At 42.8% G+C, this 20,553-nt stretch overlaps 1 protein-coding gene across 6 annotated transcripts in view; it reads right to left on the minus strand.

The window, feature by feature from the left end:
- Positions 1-7,798: 7,798 nt before the first annotated feature.
- Positions 7,799-20,553, minus strand: part of ZNF423 (zinc finger protein 423) — a 194,385-nt gene continuing 181,630 nt past the window's right edge. For all 6 annotated transcript variants that reach the window (XM_042877064.1, XM_042877062.1, XM_042877063.1 and 3 more), the window contains one exon: positions 7,799-8,432. In XM_042877064.1, coding sequence (XP_042732998.1) covers positions 8,403-8,432 — 30 coding nt within the window. In that variant the 3' untranslated portion in view covers positions 7,799-8,402. The remainder of the gene's footprint in view (positions 8,433-20,553) is intronic.

Raw genomic sequence — 20,553 nt, forward strand, 5'->3', positions numbered from 1 at the left:
AAAGTCTTTGAGTTCTCCTCTCCAGATTTCTCACACCAAAAATATTTGTTTTTTTCCTCTTTCCCTAAGCTTGTTGCATCATTGAGCTAATGATCCACAGTCGAGCTATCCACTATTATTAAATTATCTAAGGCTCTGATCCTAGTGTGCCTTATAGATGTGAACATTTAACTCCTTGAAGTCAAGGCAAACAGTTGTATACATATTTATAGTGCAATATGAAAGGTGCAGATTTCTGACAACACCCAGAAAGCAAAGAAGATTGGTCTATTGTTTGATGTAATGTATCTACAACTGGAATTACCCTGCAGAATGGATATGGGAAAGTTTGAAGGAGGAAAACACAGAAAAGGCATGAAGAAAGATTTGGAATTCAAAAAAAAAAATCTCATCATGGATGAGAAATATACATGGCAAAAGGCTATCACCACAACTCTGGACTTAACCTGGTAACTGAATCAGCCTGTGCAAACCTACAACAGCCAGGTTGTGGCTTTTGCTCAGCAGAGAGCCTCATGGCACTCCTTTGCCCAGTCCCTCCCTATGCTTGCACTTCAGTGTGCTTTCGGCTTCAATGCTGAAACCACTGTGAAAGATGGGGAGATTTATTTAAACACAGCTGCTCTTGGCATTGTCAGAGACAATATCAGGCCAGTTAGGGAGAGGGAGGCAAAACTAAACAACTCATACAGTGCCTCCACTGGTCCTAGGAAGGATTGCCCACCTTATTCTTTTCGTTTGTCCACTTCTTTTTCACTACTTGTACAATAGACCTCATTCTGCTTTCAGTTTTCATTCTGCTTTCCAATCTTCCAGGTTTGAATAGTTTAGCATTAAGGACATACACTGTAATTAAAGGTACCACCTATTTGCCAGGGATTGTGCGAGTCTTGATCATCTTCTAAGCCATGAGAACCCTCATGAAGAAGAATGTTTCTGGATCCTACTTTGGTAGAAACTCTTGTAGTTTCACATTAGCAATCCACATTGTTTCTGCTACATGGGGCTAATGGAAGAACCCGACCGTTTTTTAGTACCATTATGAAAGCATTAACTGAACTCACTTCCAGAACTTCCCTCTCTGTGGCAGGGTTGCACCGAGATGTGCTGTGAATAAACCAGAAAAGGTACAGTAGAACCCGTACCTTTCACAAATAGCATGTATATTTTATAGCTGTCATGCATAGAAGCCAATTTCTTGAGGAGTAGTGCCTATAAATTGCAACTGGAAGAGGATGCATTTATTTATTGCACTGACTTCAACTGGGGAAAAAATGTTCTGTCTCCCTCTCCTTTAAATTACAGAAGAGTCCAGCACCTCAGAGACACAGCTTTGGCACTCACAGTTTGGAGGCTTGTTTGCTCACTCATTTATTGCTGGAGAAGGATCATGCTTAGGGGCCTCACTAACTCTTCCAGACACATGAAATGCAAGATTCAGATATATAAACTAACATATTTTACATTTTAGTTCAAAGGAGGATTTAAGTCAGTACTAAAAGATTTCAGGGCTAAAGATTTTTTTTTTTGAAAGGCAGTGCCTCTTTCAGCAGAATCTCTCACCCATGGAGCAGATACCTGCTATCTTTTTGCTCCCCAGTCTGTTCTTCCTGAGGATATTGTCTGTGCTGAATATGGCTTTAAACAGCAGTTCTCACGTAGGAACATTAGGAGAAGTGAAATATCAAAAACCAAAGTCCTTACATCCATCCATAATTCAGCTAAAACTCTGCATTTCCTTCCTGCACCGCCTTTGCTGGAACAAGTTGACACCATTGCACTTCACATATGGAAAAAAAAAAGCAAAAATACTTTCATGACAGTTCTTTACCTAGGGCCTTTACAAAGGGCGTTTGACACCCTTACAGCCGTTCCAACTAGATAAAGGGGCATTTGTCACAGGGCAGCTTGCAAAATCCTCATGGACATGGCATAGAAATCCTAACAAATCAGGTAGGATCTGTGGGATGAGCGATGGCCTCACTTGCAGCCTGCCCTGAGAGTCAGCTCAGCTCACTGCTGCATCGAAAAACCAACCCAGCCCCTCCTCCTCCCAAACAAAATAAAATAAAAGTTTTGTTTCACAATACAGAGAGCCCCAAGCAGTCTCTCAGCGTGGCTCATGGCCACGAGCGAGCACCGCCTCCTGCTTTGCTCACCCCGAGCAGCCTGAGGGCTTCTCCTCAGGGCCGCGGGCCAGGTCATCGGTGCTGCATGGCGCAGCGGCCGCCTGCCGCGGGGACACAGATGGCCGGGGACAGCAGGAGGAGGGGACAGCAGGAGAGCAGCGGGGCGGCACGTCACCGGCTTGGGAGGCAGCGAGCAACGGGGACAGACAAAGCCGCCCGAGCCACGCGGTGCTGCGGACCTGCATGCTCCTCCACCGGGAGCTCCCGGCTGCAGGCCTGCTCCCTGCCCGTGCCCCGAGGAGGGACTGGACCCCTGCATGAGGCCCCTCTGCCCCAGCACCCACTGAACGCTTTCATGCTTTTCCTAAGAAAAAGTACCCTGACACAGTCAAATTGCGGCTCGTTATTAAGGCAGTGAAGACTGTTAGTAGTCTTGGGGGTGATGCAATCATTAGCTCATCTTTCTCTTGGAACGCTCAATGCTGTTCCTTTGGATACTTCACCTACACAGGCAGTCTTTCTCCTTCACCCTTGCACCTCACCTGCTAAGCTTCAAGAAATACCAATTATTCACAGATAAATACATAAAAGACAAGCAGTGGCTGCCGTTTGACAGAAGGGTATCTTAAAGAGATGAGTATCATAGCAGTTTTATAGATACAAGTAAAAAACAAACAGCTTCGAGAGGCAAAAGGGGGAAGAAAAGAGACAAAGTGATGAGGAAAAAGCAATGCTGCCATCAGCTCTGATGTTCTCCTGTCCGAGACCCTCCTGGAGCAGCACAGTACAGGAGCTGCTCCAACCCGCCAGCGCTGCTCGAGCCTCAGACTTCTTGAGACCGTGCACATGAATTGTGCAGCAAATGTAGTTTCCTCTATTTGCAAGCTGCAAATGTAAGACTTCCATTGGACAAGAAGGAAATTGCACTCGCATGTTTGGGAGTTTTATAAAGGTGGCTCCCCAAAACAAAAATCCCTTGCACTTGCTGGGCAAAGAAGGAGGAGAAGGATGAAGGAAAAAGATTTGGTTTGATCTGAAGAGTAAGGCTGTATATTTAGCATGAGATTCTGTGAGCACTGGAGCTACCTTCCTGTGGATGGATGAGGTCTAATGCCTTGAGACTACTGTGCAGCAAGGGAGGAACACCAGCTGAAGTCCAGCAACTGCTGCAGCTCCTTTCACACAGCTTTCTAGATCACGTGTGTCTGTTGTTCTCACATGTTTTCTTCCAAGATGGCACTTACGAAGTGTTCCTCTTGCTTTGGCTAAGTACTGTCAGAAAGCTGTAGGAATACAGTACCCACAAGACCACCACATCTCTCTCAAACACAGCTACAACTGGTGAGTTGTTCTGTGGTGGTTGAGAAGGAATTGCATAAACTCTCTACTTTAGGATGTGGGCCAAAATGTGAACACTGCTTACTCAGAGCAGGGAAAGAACCTTCACTGCCTGTGCCAGAGAGAGTGACTTTCACATTCTAAAGGCCTGATAAACACAGACATCAGAAAATGGTCTGCTCTTAGACAGTGGGTTGGTCAGAGTGAGATGCACATTTGGGACACTGGGACACACAGATTCACTTCAGTGGAAACAGCTCCTAAGGGGTGGATTTTCCAGTAACACCTGTGGTTAGCAGGAAGTTTGTTGAAAGGGCAGCCCTTTGCCTCTATCATGCCTCAGGTTTTCTGCTGCTTTCCCACCAGCTCCCTCATCCACCACCCCAGGACTGGGGACATGGAGGACTCAGGATGGGGTATTTTCTACTCAGGTCATTTTTCCTTCATATTTCCTCTGAGCTCAGTGGGCTGACCGTTCCCTGTGTTAAAAATGGCACATCACTCCCTCCCTCAGATGTTTCCCAAACTTCTTTTATTACCCCTTCTTCTGGAAGCATGCACTAAAGCACTTGCTTTTCCAAAGCTCTACAGCACCTGACAAAAAGCTGTGATCCCTGTGGCAAAGGTGATCAACTATGAACAGATCCAGTGTGAAAAAATCTTATTCTGCTTTTGTGTTTGACTGGTCAACAGAAGTATCTACAGATGCATTGAAAACAAAATACAAATACACAACAGTGACTACGAAGGTGCTGAGATCAGTGCTTTTTGGATATGTGGGTACGCAGAGAAGCTAAGTGGAAAGATCACTCAACATACAACAGCTAGTATACTAGACTGCTGCAAATACAACTCTGCTATTAATCCATTTCTAATATGAATTTATATTTCAGGATTTCCCTCAGCTTTTAAAGTCTTAAATAAACTGTACAACTTTTTACACATTTAAAACTTGTTTTCATTGCTACCAACATTTTACTGGTCCTAATGCCTCTCAGATCATAAAGAGACTCTTTGCTTAAAGTCCTAAATTGCCTCTTGCCTAAATTCTGCAGCAAGGATTTCAGCAGTTCTGGTTTGCACTTACCTGTGAATCATTTGCACCACCTGGGCCTTGAACAGCTGGTCCCAGCCTGCGTCTGCAACACTGCTGCACAAAAGCCGATCTCCAGCACAGAAGCTGTGAGTTACATGGATAGGGAGGGAGAAGTTGTGGGATTACTGAGTCTCTCCATCACATTTTTGATGTGTTGTAGCTGTTGAAATACAGGTGCATTTGGATCCAATATATCTGACTGTTTTCCAAATGCCTTTTGTAGCACTTCTTGGCTGCTAAGAAAAAAGGGGAAAAACCTTAAATGTACTAGAAGCTGTGATATTATCTTTCTCCACCTGCACAGTTAGGATCTGTTTTCCCTAGGAGCTTTTAACTGATACAGGAACTATATACTACACTGGCAAAGCACTCCCTGGTGTGACTGCAGCTATGCCAGCAAAGCTGTGTTTTGTACCAGCACAGGGCTGTGCCACCCCCACTCCCAAGTGGGACACAATGGCACAGAAAAAGCAGCCACACAAGACCACCAAAGGCCCCACATTGCACTACAGAGATGTGTAACCCCACCTAGGGAAGCTCAGCCCTCACAAAAAAGAGTCAGACAGCAATGCTGCACTCAGGCACAGGCTGAGAACATGCACCTCTGGGAGCTGCAGATGCCCAGTGCATCACAGATGCAGCTCTCTGGTAAAGCAGCAGAGCAGAGAGCTCTCCTTCTGCTTCCTTGCAGCAGCATTCATCCCCACACCCACAATCAGATCTTCTTTAGCCCATTAAAAAGCAAGTATCAAAACAGCAGCATCCCTCACCACAGAGCATGCTGTAGTTATGATAATGACTTTTTATGTGGGCCTGGTTATATCCAAAAATCCCACAAACCAATCTCAGGAGATTCATGCTAAGTGTCCCCAGACTTTAAAAAAAAAAAAATAAATCCAAAAACAACATTTGTCCATTACTATTCAAACATCACCCAAGTACTGTAATACACAGAGCCCTTGCAAAAGAGGACTACAGCTCAGTTTTTTTCCAGCTTCACGGGTGCAGTCCAGCTCCTTTCTCTAGTCTCTCTTGTGCTGCCCAACAGTGAAGTTCTTATACTTCCACAGTCCCTCAGGCCTGAACTTTTTAATGCTAGGGTAGAAACTAAACTATTCCTCCCCTCTACCTCTGCCCTTCTTCATTTGTGAGCTGGGGAGGATTCCAGGCAGATGCAACATGCAGCATAGACACCAGCTTAGCACCACCAGGCTGAGCTCAAGCCCCAGCACACTGGCCCTATGCCCACCTTCCCAGTCAGGTGGAGAAAATTACACAGCTCAGAGTAGGATCCTCGCATGAGGGCATCTCCATCTGAGCACAGTGAATATACACCTAGTTATAGGTAGTCAGCAGGGAGACGCTGAGACAAAGACACGTGCTTCAGCACAACACTAGTAGAGCAGCTTTCAGAGTTGCATGAAAACATCACTTCACCCTTGGGATTCCCAGCACAGAATCCTTTCCTGAACATTCAAACCCAAATCTAACTTTTCATTTCTGAAGCACTGCCCAGAAGCAATCAAGTATCATTCCAAACCCAGCATCAGGCAAAGAGCCTCCCTTTTCAATATCCCTGTTGTGAGAACCTCTGCCCAGAAATGCTGCCTTGCTTTTACCACAGAGGGAAAGATGGCACAAACTGTTACCAGAGCGGCTGATGTATATTCCCCAGATAGTTTTTTCTTACCGTGGTATGACTATGAGCCTGTACTACAAAACACATCTTAAAATGTTGTCTTTGAGTTAGAAGTATGCATACATTACGAATGAGAACTGTGATTTCATATAATTTTTTTTTTTTTTTTTAGCAAATAAGCATTTGTGCAGTGTCTTATGGAGAAATAATCAAGTAGAAAATTATTTTTTTTAATAAACAGATCATTTTAGTAAAATGATTTTGTTGTATAAACAACATCAACAGCTAAGGATTATCTAGATGAAAACAGAACTGTCCTCCTTGAAATTGAGAAACGTCATTTCCACTTTTGTTATAGTAGGGCTCAAATTTCTGAATCACAAAATGTCAAATCCAAACTCTTTCAGAATATCCATGCAATGCTGTTTTAGCAAAATAACTGGCAGATTAGGAAATGAACCTATCCTTTGCCCCAAATGGAACATTGCATCATTCTTTTAAGAAAGTTGAAACTTTTCTCAAACAAGAATTTGCACCTGCTCTGGTGCTTCCTACCAGAGGGATAACCCTGTCTTGGTCATTTCTGGTAGCCCTCCCATCTGAGCACAGTGTTCCACTGTCTTGCTGGAACTATGTTTGTGTAACACAGATACCAACATCAGCAGAAATCTATCCATTGAAAACATCTGCAGTGTCAACAAGCTGTGCCCCTGCACTTTTTAACACTCTTACTGCAAAACGTGACGTGGACACAATGCTTCCTTGAAAACATTTTGAACAAAATATCACATACATGCTCCAGGCAACAGGCACAAGACAGTGACAACAACCAGTAGTGCTTGCTCTAGGTCAACACAGATTTGAAATGCTCTAAATGCACGTATTGCTATGCTGTAGTCCTGCAAAGCCTTGTACACAACTGCTGAACATTTTCCACAACAATTACGGTTCATTCAGGTAGGAGATGCTATAACTGCATCTCACTAACTTTCCAAAGATGTTCACAGCCCTTAAAATGACTATTTCACTGACTGGAGACCTAATTTACCTCATTACCATATGCTATGTTTAAAAAGAAAGAAAAAAGCCTGCTAATGATATTAGACTGTATAATGGCAATTCAAAGCACCAGACGTATGGCACTCACACAGAGATACAATACCTGTGGGCCTAGAAATCCATGTGATTGAAATACATAGTCTCAAATCAAGAGACCTGATCCAGTATTTGCACATTTGTATACAATCCGGAAAGCTAATTTTTGTATTGAAACAAAGAAACACAGAGATAGGTTCAAGGCACCTATAGAGCACTTTCCCTCCATTTTTGCTGATTTAGGGTTAAGAATGCTCATAAGCTAGTAACTCCTTTTGGTGCCCAGATCTGTAAGAGATGTTCTTACCTCAGTCTGGGAAGTGCATCCTGGAGAGAACACAACACCAGGCACAAGTGCAGGGCTTCTGCTTTTCTTCCAGTCCTCCTTCCTCAAGGGGTGCAGAACTCTGTCGCTGGGTGAGCCACTGGTTTGTACAATTTACACGTGAGCCAGCAGTGGTGACACGTGGCACAGACTGACAGACAGACCAACTCCAACACTAAGCTCATGTATTCCCTTTATTGAACTGTACTAGTTATTGCAATCAGATAAGTCACATTTATAAAGCAGACCATCCAGTTGCACTGAAACCGATTATATTCATTACATAGTTTTAATCACTGTCCGGTGAACTGGCAAATCCAATCAAAGCATTAGTCTTTAATTAAAAAAAGAAAAAGAAATATTCAGACAACAGCCAAGCAATCACATCACAATGCACAGTTACCTAAAACTGCAATTAAAAAGCAGCTTAAAAAAAAAAAACACATCTAATTTTTAACTATCAATATAATACAAGAAGCAACAAAGGGCAACAGCATCAAAGCAGATTTCGCTAACACTATAAATTCAGTCAGAAGCAGAAGCTCTAAAGTACACTAGCTGAAGCAGGACAATAAAAAATACTGAGCATGGAATACTTTTAATCTCTTCCATTAATATTCATTTCCAGCTGCTTATAATAGCAGCGCCTCATGGCCAAATCATTAGAGTTTTACATCTGGGTTGCAAATGACACTTTGATTGGATGTAATGTTCAAATGGTCCTCCCCACTGTGCCACCGTCAAGTCTTCTGCAGAGAGGTGTCCTGTAGTGCCAGTGGCTCACTGTGCGTGCTGGCTCAATGTGTGGTTCTGGAAAGACAAAAAAAGGAGACATGCATGAGGGGCAGAATAATAGAAAGCATGCCCATACCCTCCTACTCAGTACCATTTACGCAGAGCACAACATAAAAGCTTCTCAATTATTACAAAACAAAATACTTACGAGTACTTTTTCTTTACTGTAACAGCCGCCAATATGACACATTTGCTTTGTTCTGATAGATCTGTTAATACTGGCATGAACTTAGACAAAAAAAATTCTACAAGCCAAGTGCAGCCATGAGGGCTTCTTCCTTTTTTTCCCCCCTTCAATACATACAAAGAAAGTGGTAACACTTCATGGGCAAAATATGCCTTCAGGGATTCCCTTAAGAGTAACCATTAAAAAAAAGTGAATCACTGTGGGAGCTTGAGCCATATTTTACTCTTTTATTATCACTAGTAACGGGTGCAAGCGCTGGCAGAGAGAGACACCAGATTGTGACACATTCTCCTCAGTCCAAGAAATACTTCAGCAAGAACAGCTGAACCACCAACTCAGGCAACAGGGACATTAATCCCCAGCAGAAAGAAGACTGGATACGTAACCCAGAAGGTAAACCCCTCTAAGAACAGACCTTGCCCTACACATTTCTTTCAGAATCTTTTTTTGTTCTTTTTGGGTGGATCCTTAATAGCCTTGTGTCACCACAGAATCTCTCATCAGAGTATGCTGACCTGTCTTGCCACTTTGTGCTGGAGCCAATAAATAGCGAAGCCAATCTTGGAAGCACATTTTCAGAGTGGTACTGACTCACCTACATTTTGCATGCTGACCAAAACCCCAGTCCTTCACATAAGCACAGCTTCATTTGTATGATTATTCAACTGTTGGAGCAACTGGAGAGGAGCTTCGTGGTGAGCTTTTGTTGGACTGGGTCCCCAAGCATTCACAAATATAAAAATTCATGTGCGTTATTTCAAACTTATGCAACTTCACTGGTTTCCATCTGCCTAATAACAGAGCTGGGAAAGTCCGTCAGCTTGAATAACATGTTTTTAAACATGAAATGAATTTTGAATCCAATTATTTATTTACAACAACAGTGCTTTAAAATAAAGTAAGATACTTTAACTTTTAATAAATCATCTGGCTCTTCTAAATTATCCACAGTTACAACTCAATCCGGAAAGAAAAACAATCCTCCACTTTATACAGAAATGACATCTCCCTAATGAAAAGCATCTGTGGAAGGAGCTAGAGGGCAGCCTGAGATGCTTGGGCGTGCAGGCAGCAGTGACCCGGTTTGCAGTCAGGATTTCTGGACTGTGCACTCCCAAAAGCTGACCACCAGGTGTCAGAAGTGCTGCTGACTTTATACATCACGACAAAAGTTACCTGTGATATTGTACAGATGGGCTGAGAGGAAACTGCACAATAGCGGTCAGGCTTTAACGTGACAAAAGGTTAGAGAGAAGGCAGAAGAATTATAGCTGGAGCACACTCAGAAGGATCCCTTGTGAAATTAAATGACAATCAACTGATGAAAAGAGTAAAATAGCTGTACCTTGTTTAGCATAACATCAGCCCTGTGAACACAGCCCCAGCTAGTGATGCTAATATTTCAGAATCAAAAAACGGAAGTACCGTCCAGACCTGGAAAGCTTATCAAGGGATAAAGCATTATATCTGAATAATATCCAGAGTGATAGCTGAAATGGCTTTGCTTCTAGACAATTTATCATTACCAACATAATATCCAATGGCTTTTTATTCTGTTGTACACGCAGATTTTCCTAGCTTTAAAGAGGAACAACCTTTGCAGTGATAATGCTGTTCTGAGATCAAGTCACAAGTGGGGATGAATGGAACCCTACAGACATTGCCACAGCACCACCAAGAAGCTTGTCCACTAAACATAACCAGAGAAACATTTAAATACCAAAAACTACACGAGGTGCGCTGTGCTCAGACTGAGCATTTTAACAATGGGCACTTCTAGTGCACTTCATTACAGTTCTATTTTTAGTTCCTCCTGAATATCAATAAAAAAGAGTGAAACATTTACCATTTTCCAATCGAAAGAAGGCTATGCACAGTAGACAAATCCATACTTATTTAGGCAGTGTCATTTAAAAGATAATGCACCATCAGCACTAGATGCATGACGCACAGTCTACAGTCAGGGAGCATGATTTCAAACTTGTGTGGCTGCTGCATTGATTATACCAGGCAGGTCAATAAAGGAATGGTATGTGGCTCTTAATCTGATAATGAAGTTTTCATTGTGAGCCCTCCCTCCTTAAACATAGGTTAATAATATGTTCTGAACATTCCTAATGCAACCAATACACTGCTTTTGTGAACAGAATTTACACAAAGTAACAACAGATTATACTCAAATCCTGCAGCTATTCAGAGCTGAGTCAGATAGGAGCTGAGAAACTAAGCACGCGATAGAGCCATCAGTGTAAAATGAATAAAACACACATATTCCATATGCAGACTGTGATTTTGTTTTACTATCTTGGGAATGGAGCATTTATTCCCTTTGCAAGCATTATTGGCAATCAATATGCCGACTAGTCCCAGGACCAAGCGGTTAATAAATAGAGCCACATCTTACAACATTTTCACAAATGTATCTGTGACATCTAGGAATAGAAGAGTCTGAGCATGCGGAAATGAGCAGATCCTGCACAACCCATGCCCACACAAACCCACCAGTGCTGCCCACCCTAGAGCTTATGAGCACCCAATGACCACATCCCTGCATGGGCAACTGCCTCGCACCACTGGTGAGTTCAGAAGATCTTCCAACACCTGCCCATATCCTCTGCAGCCAGTACGGATTTCTCACAATTGGAAATGTGTTTCAGATCACACAAACATGCCTCCCAAAAAAGTCTGTCAACCTCTGTGCTTCCTACTGCAAGTTACCATCACATCACATCTTCTTGCTCCACTCTGCCCTGTGTGCACCAAGCTTCCTAGAACCACACTTTGCAGATGTCAGAAAGTGTCCAAGTTCAACGCTTATGTCTCTTTTCCCACGTGATCTTTGCATGTTTAACCCACGCACTGCACTCTTACAAAACAACCTTAACATCGGGCATCTCTAAGCATGCTCACTAACAAATTGCCCCTGCTGACCTTGATTTCAGACCAATTATAAAAATGTAGTTCTGGCAGTCAGAACGTGACAGGCCTTAGCAGAAATAGCTTACCCCTCTGCTACTGAGAGCTACGCCAGGATGAAACCTGGAAGTCCAGGAGGGACCAAGCATCTTGAAATGTGCAATGCCACGGGAATGCTTCCACCCACGTAGCCTTCCGTTGACTCATCAGCAAACTTCCCACCCCTTCTCAACAGGAGGGCAGGCAGGCGAGCGGGAAGCAGTTCTCATATGACTTGTCAATTCCAGAGTTTATATTTAAAATAAATAAATATATATCTTAATGGTGATTTCCAAAGGAAAATACAGCAGCCACAAAAATGAGGGCTCTCCAGGCATGCTTACGCATGTATTTGCACATCCACATGAGTACACATTTGGGGCTGGCAGGAGGCAGGACATAATTTGGAAGCTGAGCATTAAAAATGGCTCTTTTCAGCTCCTGTTAGGTCCCCAGGTTTACGCATGGCTCGCAGCTGATGCCCCACAGAATACATCATTCGGAGACATTACTGCAGCTGGAAAATTCTATAGCAGCACTAAGTCACCTGTCAAGATCAAGTAAGTCACAGCTTATTTATAGGGCAAGGTTGGAAAATTTTCTTTTTTTTTTTTTTTTTTTTCTTAATAATCACACAAAATGGATAGCAATTCTGATAGCCAGATCAGGTGGAAAAATGCAACCACCCTGAGCCCCAGGGCTGTCTCGGTGTTTAAGTGGAATTTTCTACTTGCTGCACAATCCCCAAATGAACCATTTGCGGAAGTATCTGTGACCAAGGAACTGGGCGACAGGTTTTGCAGGAAATAAAAAGATTTCAAAGAATGGTTGGTTACTGTCCCTGTATGCACTGATTGCTCTCCACATCTTCCCTGGGGACACCCCCTGCCTGCCCTTTGGATATGGATCAAGCCATTTGTGCAGGACATCTACAATGAATAGTTCTTTTTCTATGTGCATTATTATGAAAACACTAGCATGACATTCTCCATTTTCAGAGCGCTATGTCAAGAAGAAAAGCATTGGTCTTGAAAGATGATCACTTACAGCAGTTAAAGGAACTCTTACAAGCTACATAAAGATTGAGAGAAAACACACAGAGAGAAAAGCAGCACATGACAGAGCCAAGTTCCAAGCCATGCAGTCAAGCTGGGAGTCTCCCACACTGCAGCAAAATTCCCTGCCAACAATTCACAGGTGTACTTCATAGGAGCAGGTGAAAAAAATAAAATGCAACTGTGAGGGGGGAGAGGGGGTGATAATGGTTTGAGGCCATAATACATCCAGTCTATGGTGCCACTGTGTATGTGCTACATATTCAGGTGTTTCACACCAGCCGTTTCAGTTGTATCATCTAAGCATGTGTGCATATATACCTAAAAGACCATGTTATACAGGAATTAAGAAATGGCACGACAGGGCTGGTGATGCCCACTATCCTCAAATGAAATTCATAAACCTTCTACAGTTTTATATAGAGGCTGAGGCTGTGATTAAGGGTCGTAAAACTACTCTCTCTCATTCCAAATAACATTAAAATGAACAGAAACCATTCTCCAAATCATTTCAACAGGAATTATGGAGACAGAACATTTATGTGACAAACAGCCAATGTGAAACTCAATTGGTGATCAGCACATGGTGTGACCCACGACCATGAGTGTGATGGGTACTGGAGAGCAGCTGCTCCATAAGAGAGACACTATGTCCACGGCTGCCCCATGCTTGTGCAAGTTGCTCTGGCTCCTGGACTGGGAGCATCGACTCCAACAGTGCCATGTGAACACAGCTGTCTGGTCTCACAGTGGTTGGCCATTCCTATTCACTGCATTTTCTACAAGGTGAAGAGTCCTCCAGCTAGGGGCAAAAGCCCCAGCCGTCCACCTGCCCAGCAGGGCTGGGGCATTCAAGAGAAGAGATCCCTCCATATAACACCAACACAAACATCTTCAAGACAAAAAACTAAACCCCAAATTCAGACACTGGCTTGGGGACAAAGTTCAAGTCTCACATTTGAACACAAATGTAAAAAAGAGACAAAAAACCTCCCAAGAGCTACGAACAGAAGTTAGAGCGTCTAAATATTTACAAAATACCATCTGCAACATTCTTTTTTTTGAAAGTTGTTTTGCACCATTTGAATTCAAAATGGTCCAAAAAGCTCTCAGCCATTATTCTTCACAGATGTACCCACTCTAAGAGCAATCTATAAACACCAAAATCTTTATGTCTTGACTTTATAAAGAGATTACTTTAGGCAGAGGACACAGGACAAGCCTTGCTTTAGCCAATGAAGATTATGCTCTCTATAGAAAGCGGTGAGCCTTAAATTGGTGCCGCTCTAATCCTAAACTGGAGAGGAATTCAGGGGATGCCATGACCCAGAAGAGCAAGAGGAAAAAAGCTAAGTAGAAAAAAAATAAAAAATAGTACACTAAGAAGGAGAGGAATACAAAAAGGAGAGAAAGGAGACAGAAGGAGAGCAAGCTTGATTTACAGGAAAAAATGATTTATTTTTATTTTCAATTTTTGGTCATTACTCTGCCATCAGACTAAAGAAAAATCACCTTTGCACTCCCTTGCAGTTCATATGTGCTTATTTTTAGAACTGTTTGACAATTATCCAAGGGTCTAAGACTAACAGATGGCCTGTCTTAAAGCCTCATATGTTCACTAGTTTGCACTTCTGACAAACAGTAAATGTACTCAAGAGTGTGCCATAAACAGGGCTGAATGAATACTCAGAACACAATTTAGTTAATACACTTCATTAGAACTGATAGGAGTAACCAATGTTTCCCATAAAACCAAGTGTTAATTCCCCTTTCAGTGGTTTCAGGTACCTCTTACCGGTGACATTTATATATTTAGATCTTACTTTCCAGGAAATACAGCTTCTTCTTCCCTTTCCTTTCTTCTTCTTCTTCTTCCCTTTCCCCTGTTACTTCACCCACCACATAAAATGCTTGTAACAACTCAACTCCAAGTTATCATGGTACTCAATAAAAAAAGCTGTCAGGAAAGACAGGTTCACATGTCCCTTCTTTATCTGAAGAATCCCTTGAAATTGAGGTAGTGACAAAGGAAAGGTGGCACATCCTTTGTAAAAGGAGAAGTCTGCCTGTGTTCCTGCCTACTTCACACCTCTCAGCATCTGATAACTTGCCATACTCTAGTCAGTCCCAGCATTAGCACACTTTTAGCTGGCACATCAACAAATGCAGTTAGGAAGCTTTGCAGTGCATTGAACATCAACAACAACAAAATCACTTCAAGTGTGTAAGAAAATACATCTGGAGGTTTAGTGCCTCTGAAAGCTAGGCTGGCTATTTCAGACAAGGAGATGTGCACCCCGGTCACCAACGCTGCACGCACTCTGCTGAACACACCTCGGCCACACAGAGCGCTTTGTCTGAAGCTGGTAGGTTCAGAACTCACAGAATATTTACATGGAAAAAAGCTGATCCACATATGACCAACTAAACACTGGCAGCTTTTTTTTTTTTAACAATTCTTTTCCTATTGCTTGCATTTGCCTATACTGAAACGCACTGCCCGAGCATTGTTCTTTACAAATCACACACACACACTTGAGCACCACCCCCAGCCCTCGCCTGCCTTTGTTCTGCATACATGGGTCTGTGTGCTCGGCTGCCGTGCTGGACAGTCTGAACAATTTGCCATTCTGTCTCCATACTGACATTGCTTTTGTTAATTCTAACATTTTCTTGAATTTGGGTATGCATTTCCCTGCTACTCTGCATTTGAAACATTACCTTTTAATACAAATACCTTTTTTACGGTTATTTTCCCCAGTGCCAGGCTTTTCTTGCACTAGCTAAGGATTTTTTGGATGATTTATGAATTTAATTTCTCTTCTAATTCAGGTTGCATAGTCCTAATTGGACTCTGACAACATGTTTCCCCTTTCCACATGAGACTAATAATTCTGTACCGTCAGTCTTCCTGACCTGACATCTCTCTGTATTCCCTAAAAACTCAGAATAAAACAAGGTGATCCTACTACAAGTGGACCACAAATACTAGTTTAAGCCCCGTACTGCATCTCATATTCGATTAAATATCTCAGCAGATAGTCTATATGCTTCTTTCAAAAACACGGGATAAAATGCTGGAGCACAAAAGCAAACTGAAGCCTTTGGGAAAATTTCCTTACCATGGCACTTTGGAAATAAAAACCACAGGAGGATATATTACTAAGAAATACGCAGAGACTTCTGTTAGAGAAGCTCACTGTAAACACACTGTGATTCACTGAAGCACCCAACGAAACAAGGGAGCTAATAATACCTGTCCCACGGGACCGCGTGCTCCTGAGAATTTTACTCAGAAATGCAAATGCATCAGATCCATGTGGCTTGAAGCTTGCAGTATGCTACACACAGGATCAAAATCAGTGCAGGGAAGAACCGTGTACTTCTTAATGTAAAGTGGGGGCAGATTAAATTACTATTGTCAGAAGTCTGTGAAAACAGTCCTTATAGGATTCCTATGCTCCTCCCATAATCTCAGCATTTCTCCCTGGTGAATCCCCATTTCTGGTGACCCTGACAGAAGGGTTGCTTGGAGGATGTCCACACGCTGCCCAGTGATGCCTCTGGCGCATCAGCTTGGGCAATGGCAGCTCTGTTCCACAGGAGCTGCTCCCACCCCATGGCTGGCACCCACCTGGCAGGCAGTGGCACCTCGTGCTCTGCCTGAGTCTGAAGAACCTTCCACCGTTGTGCTAACAAAAGCAAACACATTCCAGTGATGACATGACTTTATCTTTTTCTGAGTCTTAAACAGGGAAACACTGCATTACAAAATCATTTGCAAGAGCAGAACCACTTTCTAGGAGTCTTCTTAGCTATTCCTCTCAAAATCATGACTTGTTGATTTCTTTAAGCCTATCTGAAACACATCCCATTAACCCCTCCTAAGGTAAAACACACCACAGAAGCCCAAAACTGTCCATTTATTTGAGGGCTGGCATCATGAGAGACACTTTGTAGCTCTTCTATGAACACTGAATAATTTTCTGATTAGCTGCCTGTTACAAGACCAGGTGAGCATCCTCCCATTTTTTCTTAAAAACTACTTTAAACTGAAAGAAAACACTTTACATAGCTCCTTTAGCATTCACCAGTCAAAATGCACTGACAAAAGCTTCACTGAAGGACTGTTTCTATGGGAATATAAACCAACAACAGCCATGGCATTCAAAGTTGAACCAGAAACTGGCTCCTTCTCTTGCCCTGCTGTTCCTTGGCATGGCAAGGGTCACTGAACAGCAGCTGATTTCTTGTAGCTTTTTTTTTTTCCTGCAGCAGTAAGGTGTTCTTGGTGGCAAGGACTGGGTACAAAAGAGCTTCAGCCTCGATTGTGAATTTTAATGCAAATATTAACAGGGACATACCTTGCAGCCCTCACTTAGGCAATATCCTCCATTGATAACTATGGGAGCTGCAGCTGAATACAATTCTTTAGACCAAATAAGCAAGTGCAGAAAGACTGGCTCCAAATGAGCTACGTTTATCAGCATTTAGGTTACAGGTAACACAGCTCTTTCATTGTGATTCTTCTAAAAAGCAACAACTAAAGAAGAACTCTCTAATTAAATACAGATGTGACAAATTGTATTGCTTAGCATTATGGATGCATTTTTCTTAAAAGGCAGAGAAATATCCCCATCACATGGTGCCCACACACTGCTCAGTCTGACAAAACAAGTGGTCAGTGACGTGTTGTCCTGGACACAGTGGCTGTTATTGCAGATTTCCAATTTCAAAAGGGGCAAAAAATCCTCCAGTACAAGTTTCTGCTATAAAATAGCAAGGCCATAGTTCATAGAAGCACTTTACATGCCTTCCCATTAGCACAGACGCCACTGGCAAAGCAGGAATCTGCAGACAGAACTGTCATCAGCCCACTGCCTGAAGGAATTAACCCCAGAGGAACTGTTAGTATGAAGGACCAAGGATGACTGGTTCCCGTAAGAAACAGTGGGGCCAAAATATCACCAACATGATCTGTCTCCTCAAAGACATCACAAAATAAAGCAATGAGGCAGTGTTGCTGTGCTGTGTGCACAAAATTACTGTAGCTGTTACAAAATGGGATTTTCCAGGCAGTGCTACTGCATTACAAGTGTCACTGATACTCAGAAAATTTAACTTCTAAACAGCAAGATGCTACATTTTAAGCAAGTACGATTTCATGCAAAGACTAAAAGCACATCTGTGCCCCAAAGGAAGACAAAATTTTCAAGAGCAAGTGTCTTACAACTCCTCTTGGAGACACAACCATGCGCTGCAGTGAGGACAGATAACACTATATGCAGTCCAGCCTCAGTGCCCACGGCCATGTGTTCAGATTGAGCTACCATAGAAACAAAGGGGGTTTGGTGGTTAGGCAGGCACTCACCTTGGGGTTGGCTCTGCAGGCAGTGAGCTGCTGTCCCCATGCGCTGCAGAGCCAGAGCCATGCAGGCTCTGCAGTGCTGACCTCCAGGTCTACGTGCCACCTGCCCAGGACACAGCAGAGGACACACAAAATGCTCTGCAGAGAATAAGCTCAAGCACTGCAAGTGAATAAACTCAGGACTGCCGCTGCTGAATATGGGCTGGCACAAATAGAAGTGGGGTGGCAAAGCCTTGCTAAACTCATGGTGATCCTACACGACAGCACCACGTATCTTTATGCTGAACCCATCAGCACGTGTAGGGTTATCTGTATCATCTATGTTTTTCCAGCAAAGCCCTGTCACCTTGCTGTGGATAGGCAGTTTACTGCATTTCACATTATTCTATCAGTATGAAACATGAAAAAAGGATGAAGCTCAGCAATCAGCCCAGGAGCACTTGCTACATGTGTTGGGTTGTGCAACACATGCGTTCAGCCTGCACGTAAAACACTACTGTGCCAGTTTGGTTTAACACAGAACAGGCACAATCTGGAAAAAAATGCTTTCTAAATGATCTTACATTCCTTCCTTTCTCCACTGGCCAAAGTGTGATATGAAACCAATCTGAGAATCTGGTGTTAAAACCGAGCATTAACTACGCAAACATGACTATGTCTGAATATACTTCTCTGAAAACTACTTCAGGAAGGGGAAGCAACAAGACTACTGCAGAACTGCTGTATGTCTCTATACATAACTCAGCTCCCTGAGAGCAGGCTGGACTGCAAGTACAACAGCCTTCCTGCCAAAAGCACAAGGTGCAGGCACTGACAGCCCAGTGCACGAGCCCAGCTGCAGGCAGGCAAGCTACCAACTTGCCAGATCACAGTTCCTTCTTTTGTTCTTACCAGGCCCCATTGTTTCCTGACCACTCACTGCTCAAGCTCTATATCCAACCTCACAGAGCAAGGACAGCAGGTATGCCATCAAGGAAGCAGCCAGCAGCTCTCTCATGCTATTTAAAATGTCCCCAGGAAGGCCACCCAAAGGGCAGGACTGGGTCCTCAGCTGCACCCAACTGCTACAGGGAAAACCACTGCTCCCGTTGCCTTTCACTGACTAAGAGCCAAACCCCAGAGTTAAACCCTACATCTCTTGTTTGGCATAGCACAAGTATACTCAAAGCCTTCAAAATTTCTTCATGAAGCTATTTTTCAGATGCCTTCTAATGGCAGAAGTGGCGGGGGCTCCACCAGCGCTGCAGGAGTAGGAAACCATGGTACAGCATCAATCCAGGATTTCCTGACTGAAATTTGGTCTTCACATCTGAAATACAATATATACACAATGCCTGTACACTTGCCGTACATTTATTATCTTCTCGGGGAAATGATATAAAGGACAAAAGAGACTATGTTTACTCCCTCCCCCGCTGCTTTTACAATCTAATAATTTATTTCTCCTGGACACAAGTTTCAGATTTAAACAAAATCCCTGAAACCTAAAGATGCTACACAGTAGAGGCTAGGACAGTATTTCTTTCTATTTCAGAGATGGAGTGTTTAATGCACTGCTCTGTTTACCGGTAGCCCTAAATTTCTGAGGAAAAAAGGAGACCGTTCCACTGTGGCAGACCCCAGATGTAAATACAGGCAGACTACGATCACCTTCATACAGTTAAAAATATCTGGTTATTGGAAATGGGTCACCTAGGTTTAGACTGTTTGTTTTTTTCCAGAGAAGCCATACTGGAGAACTCTTTTACAACATCTTGCTCATACTGTAGCCATATATCATTCACCTCTCTGAAAACAAAGTATGCTTCTATGATGTAAGAAATATCTGCAATTAGAAAAACAACCACACCCTCTTTGAGGAAAATAAAATAAAATACATGTTCAAACCACTCAGCAGTGATCTTAAGGCAACTGCAAAAACCAAGAGTATAAATTCATGCTAACTGTTACAAATACATCCATCTGCTCACAGACTAACCAGCGACTGAAACTGATGAATCCACTGAAAGGTAATTTTCAAGTCCACTAACGTCTGTCCTCTTCCAGTAATAAAGTAAATGTTTCTCAGTAACTGTGCTGCTTCTGAATGCCAATTTCTGTTCAGGTAGGCTTTGGTTTTGGTTCTCACTACAAAAAAAAAATTAAAAATGCCTATCAAATATCTTTTCTTTCCAAAGGTGAAACCAAGCTTTTAAAGAACAAGCAACATTTCAAGCCAGAGAAGACAAAACTCCAATCAGATAAATGGTGTGTGTAATGACTGAGAACCATGGTTGCCTCGGGTTTCTTGAATGGGCTGTAGGATGGAATTTGGCACAAACAGTCTGATGTTGAAGCTTACATCTCTTTTACTGCAGACAAGAAACTCACTAAAATATATAAATAATGAATGCGGCTGGGGATCTGTGCTGGTACAACTGCTGGTTCTGCAAGATGCAGGAGCACAAACAGACTGCTCCACGTTTTTGTTATTACCAAATCCTTGTTCTCCAACAATAAACACAGAATATTTTATCTGAAGTGTCTTCTGCAGTACATACAATATAAGTTTCAGCTCTTTAAAAGTGCCAG

Source organism: Lagopus leucura, unplaced genomic scaffold (genome assembly GCF_019238085.1).
Source record: "Lagopus leucura isolate 7727_CA_CO unplaced genomic scaffold, USGS_WTPT01 Super-Scaffold_100017, whole genome shotgun sequence".
NCBI classification, from domain to species: Eukaryota; Metazoa; Chordata; class Aves; order Galliformes; family Phasianidae; genus Lagopus; species Lagopus leucura.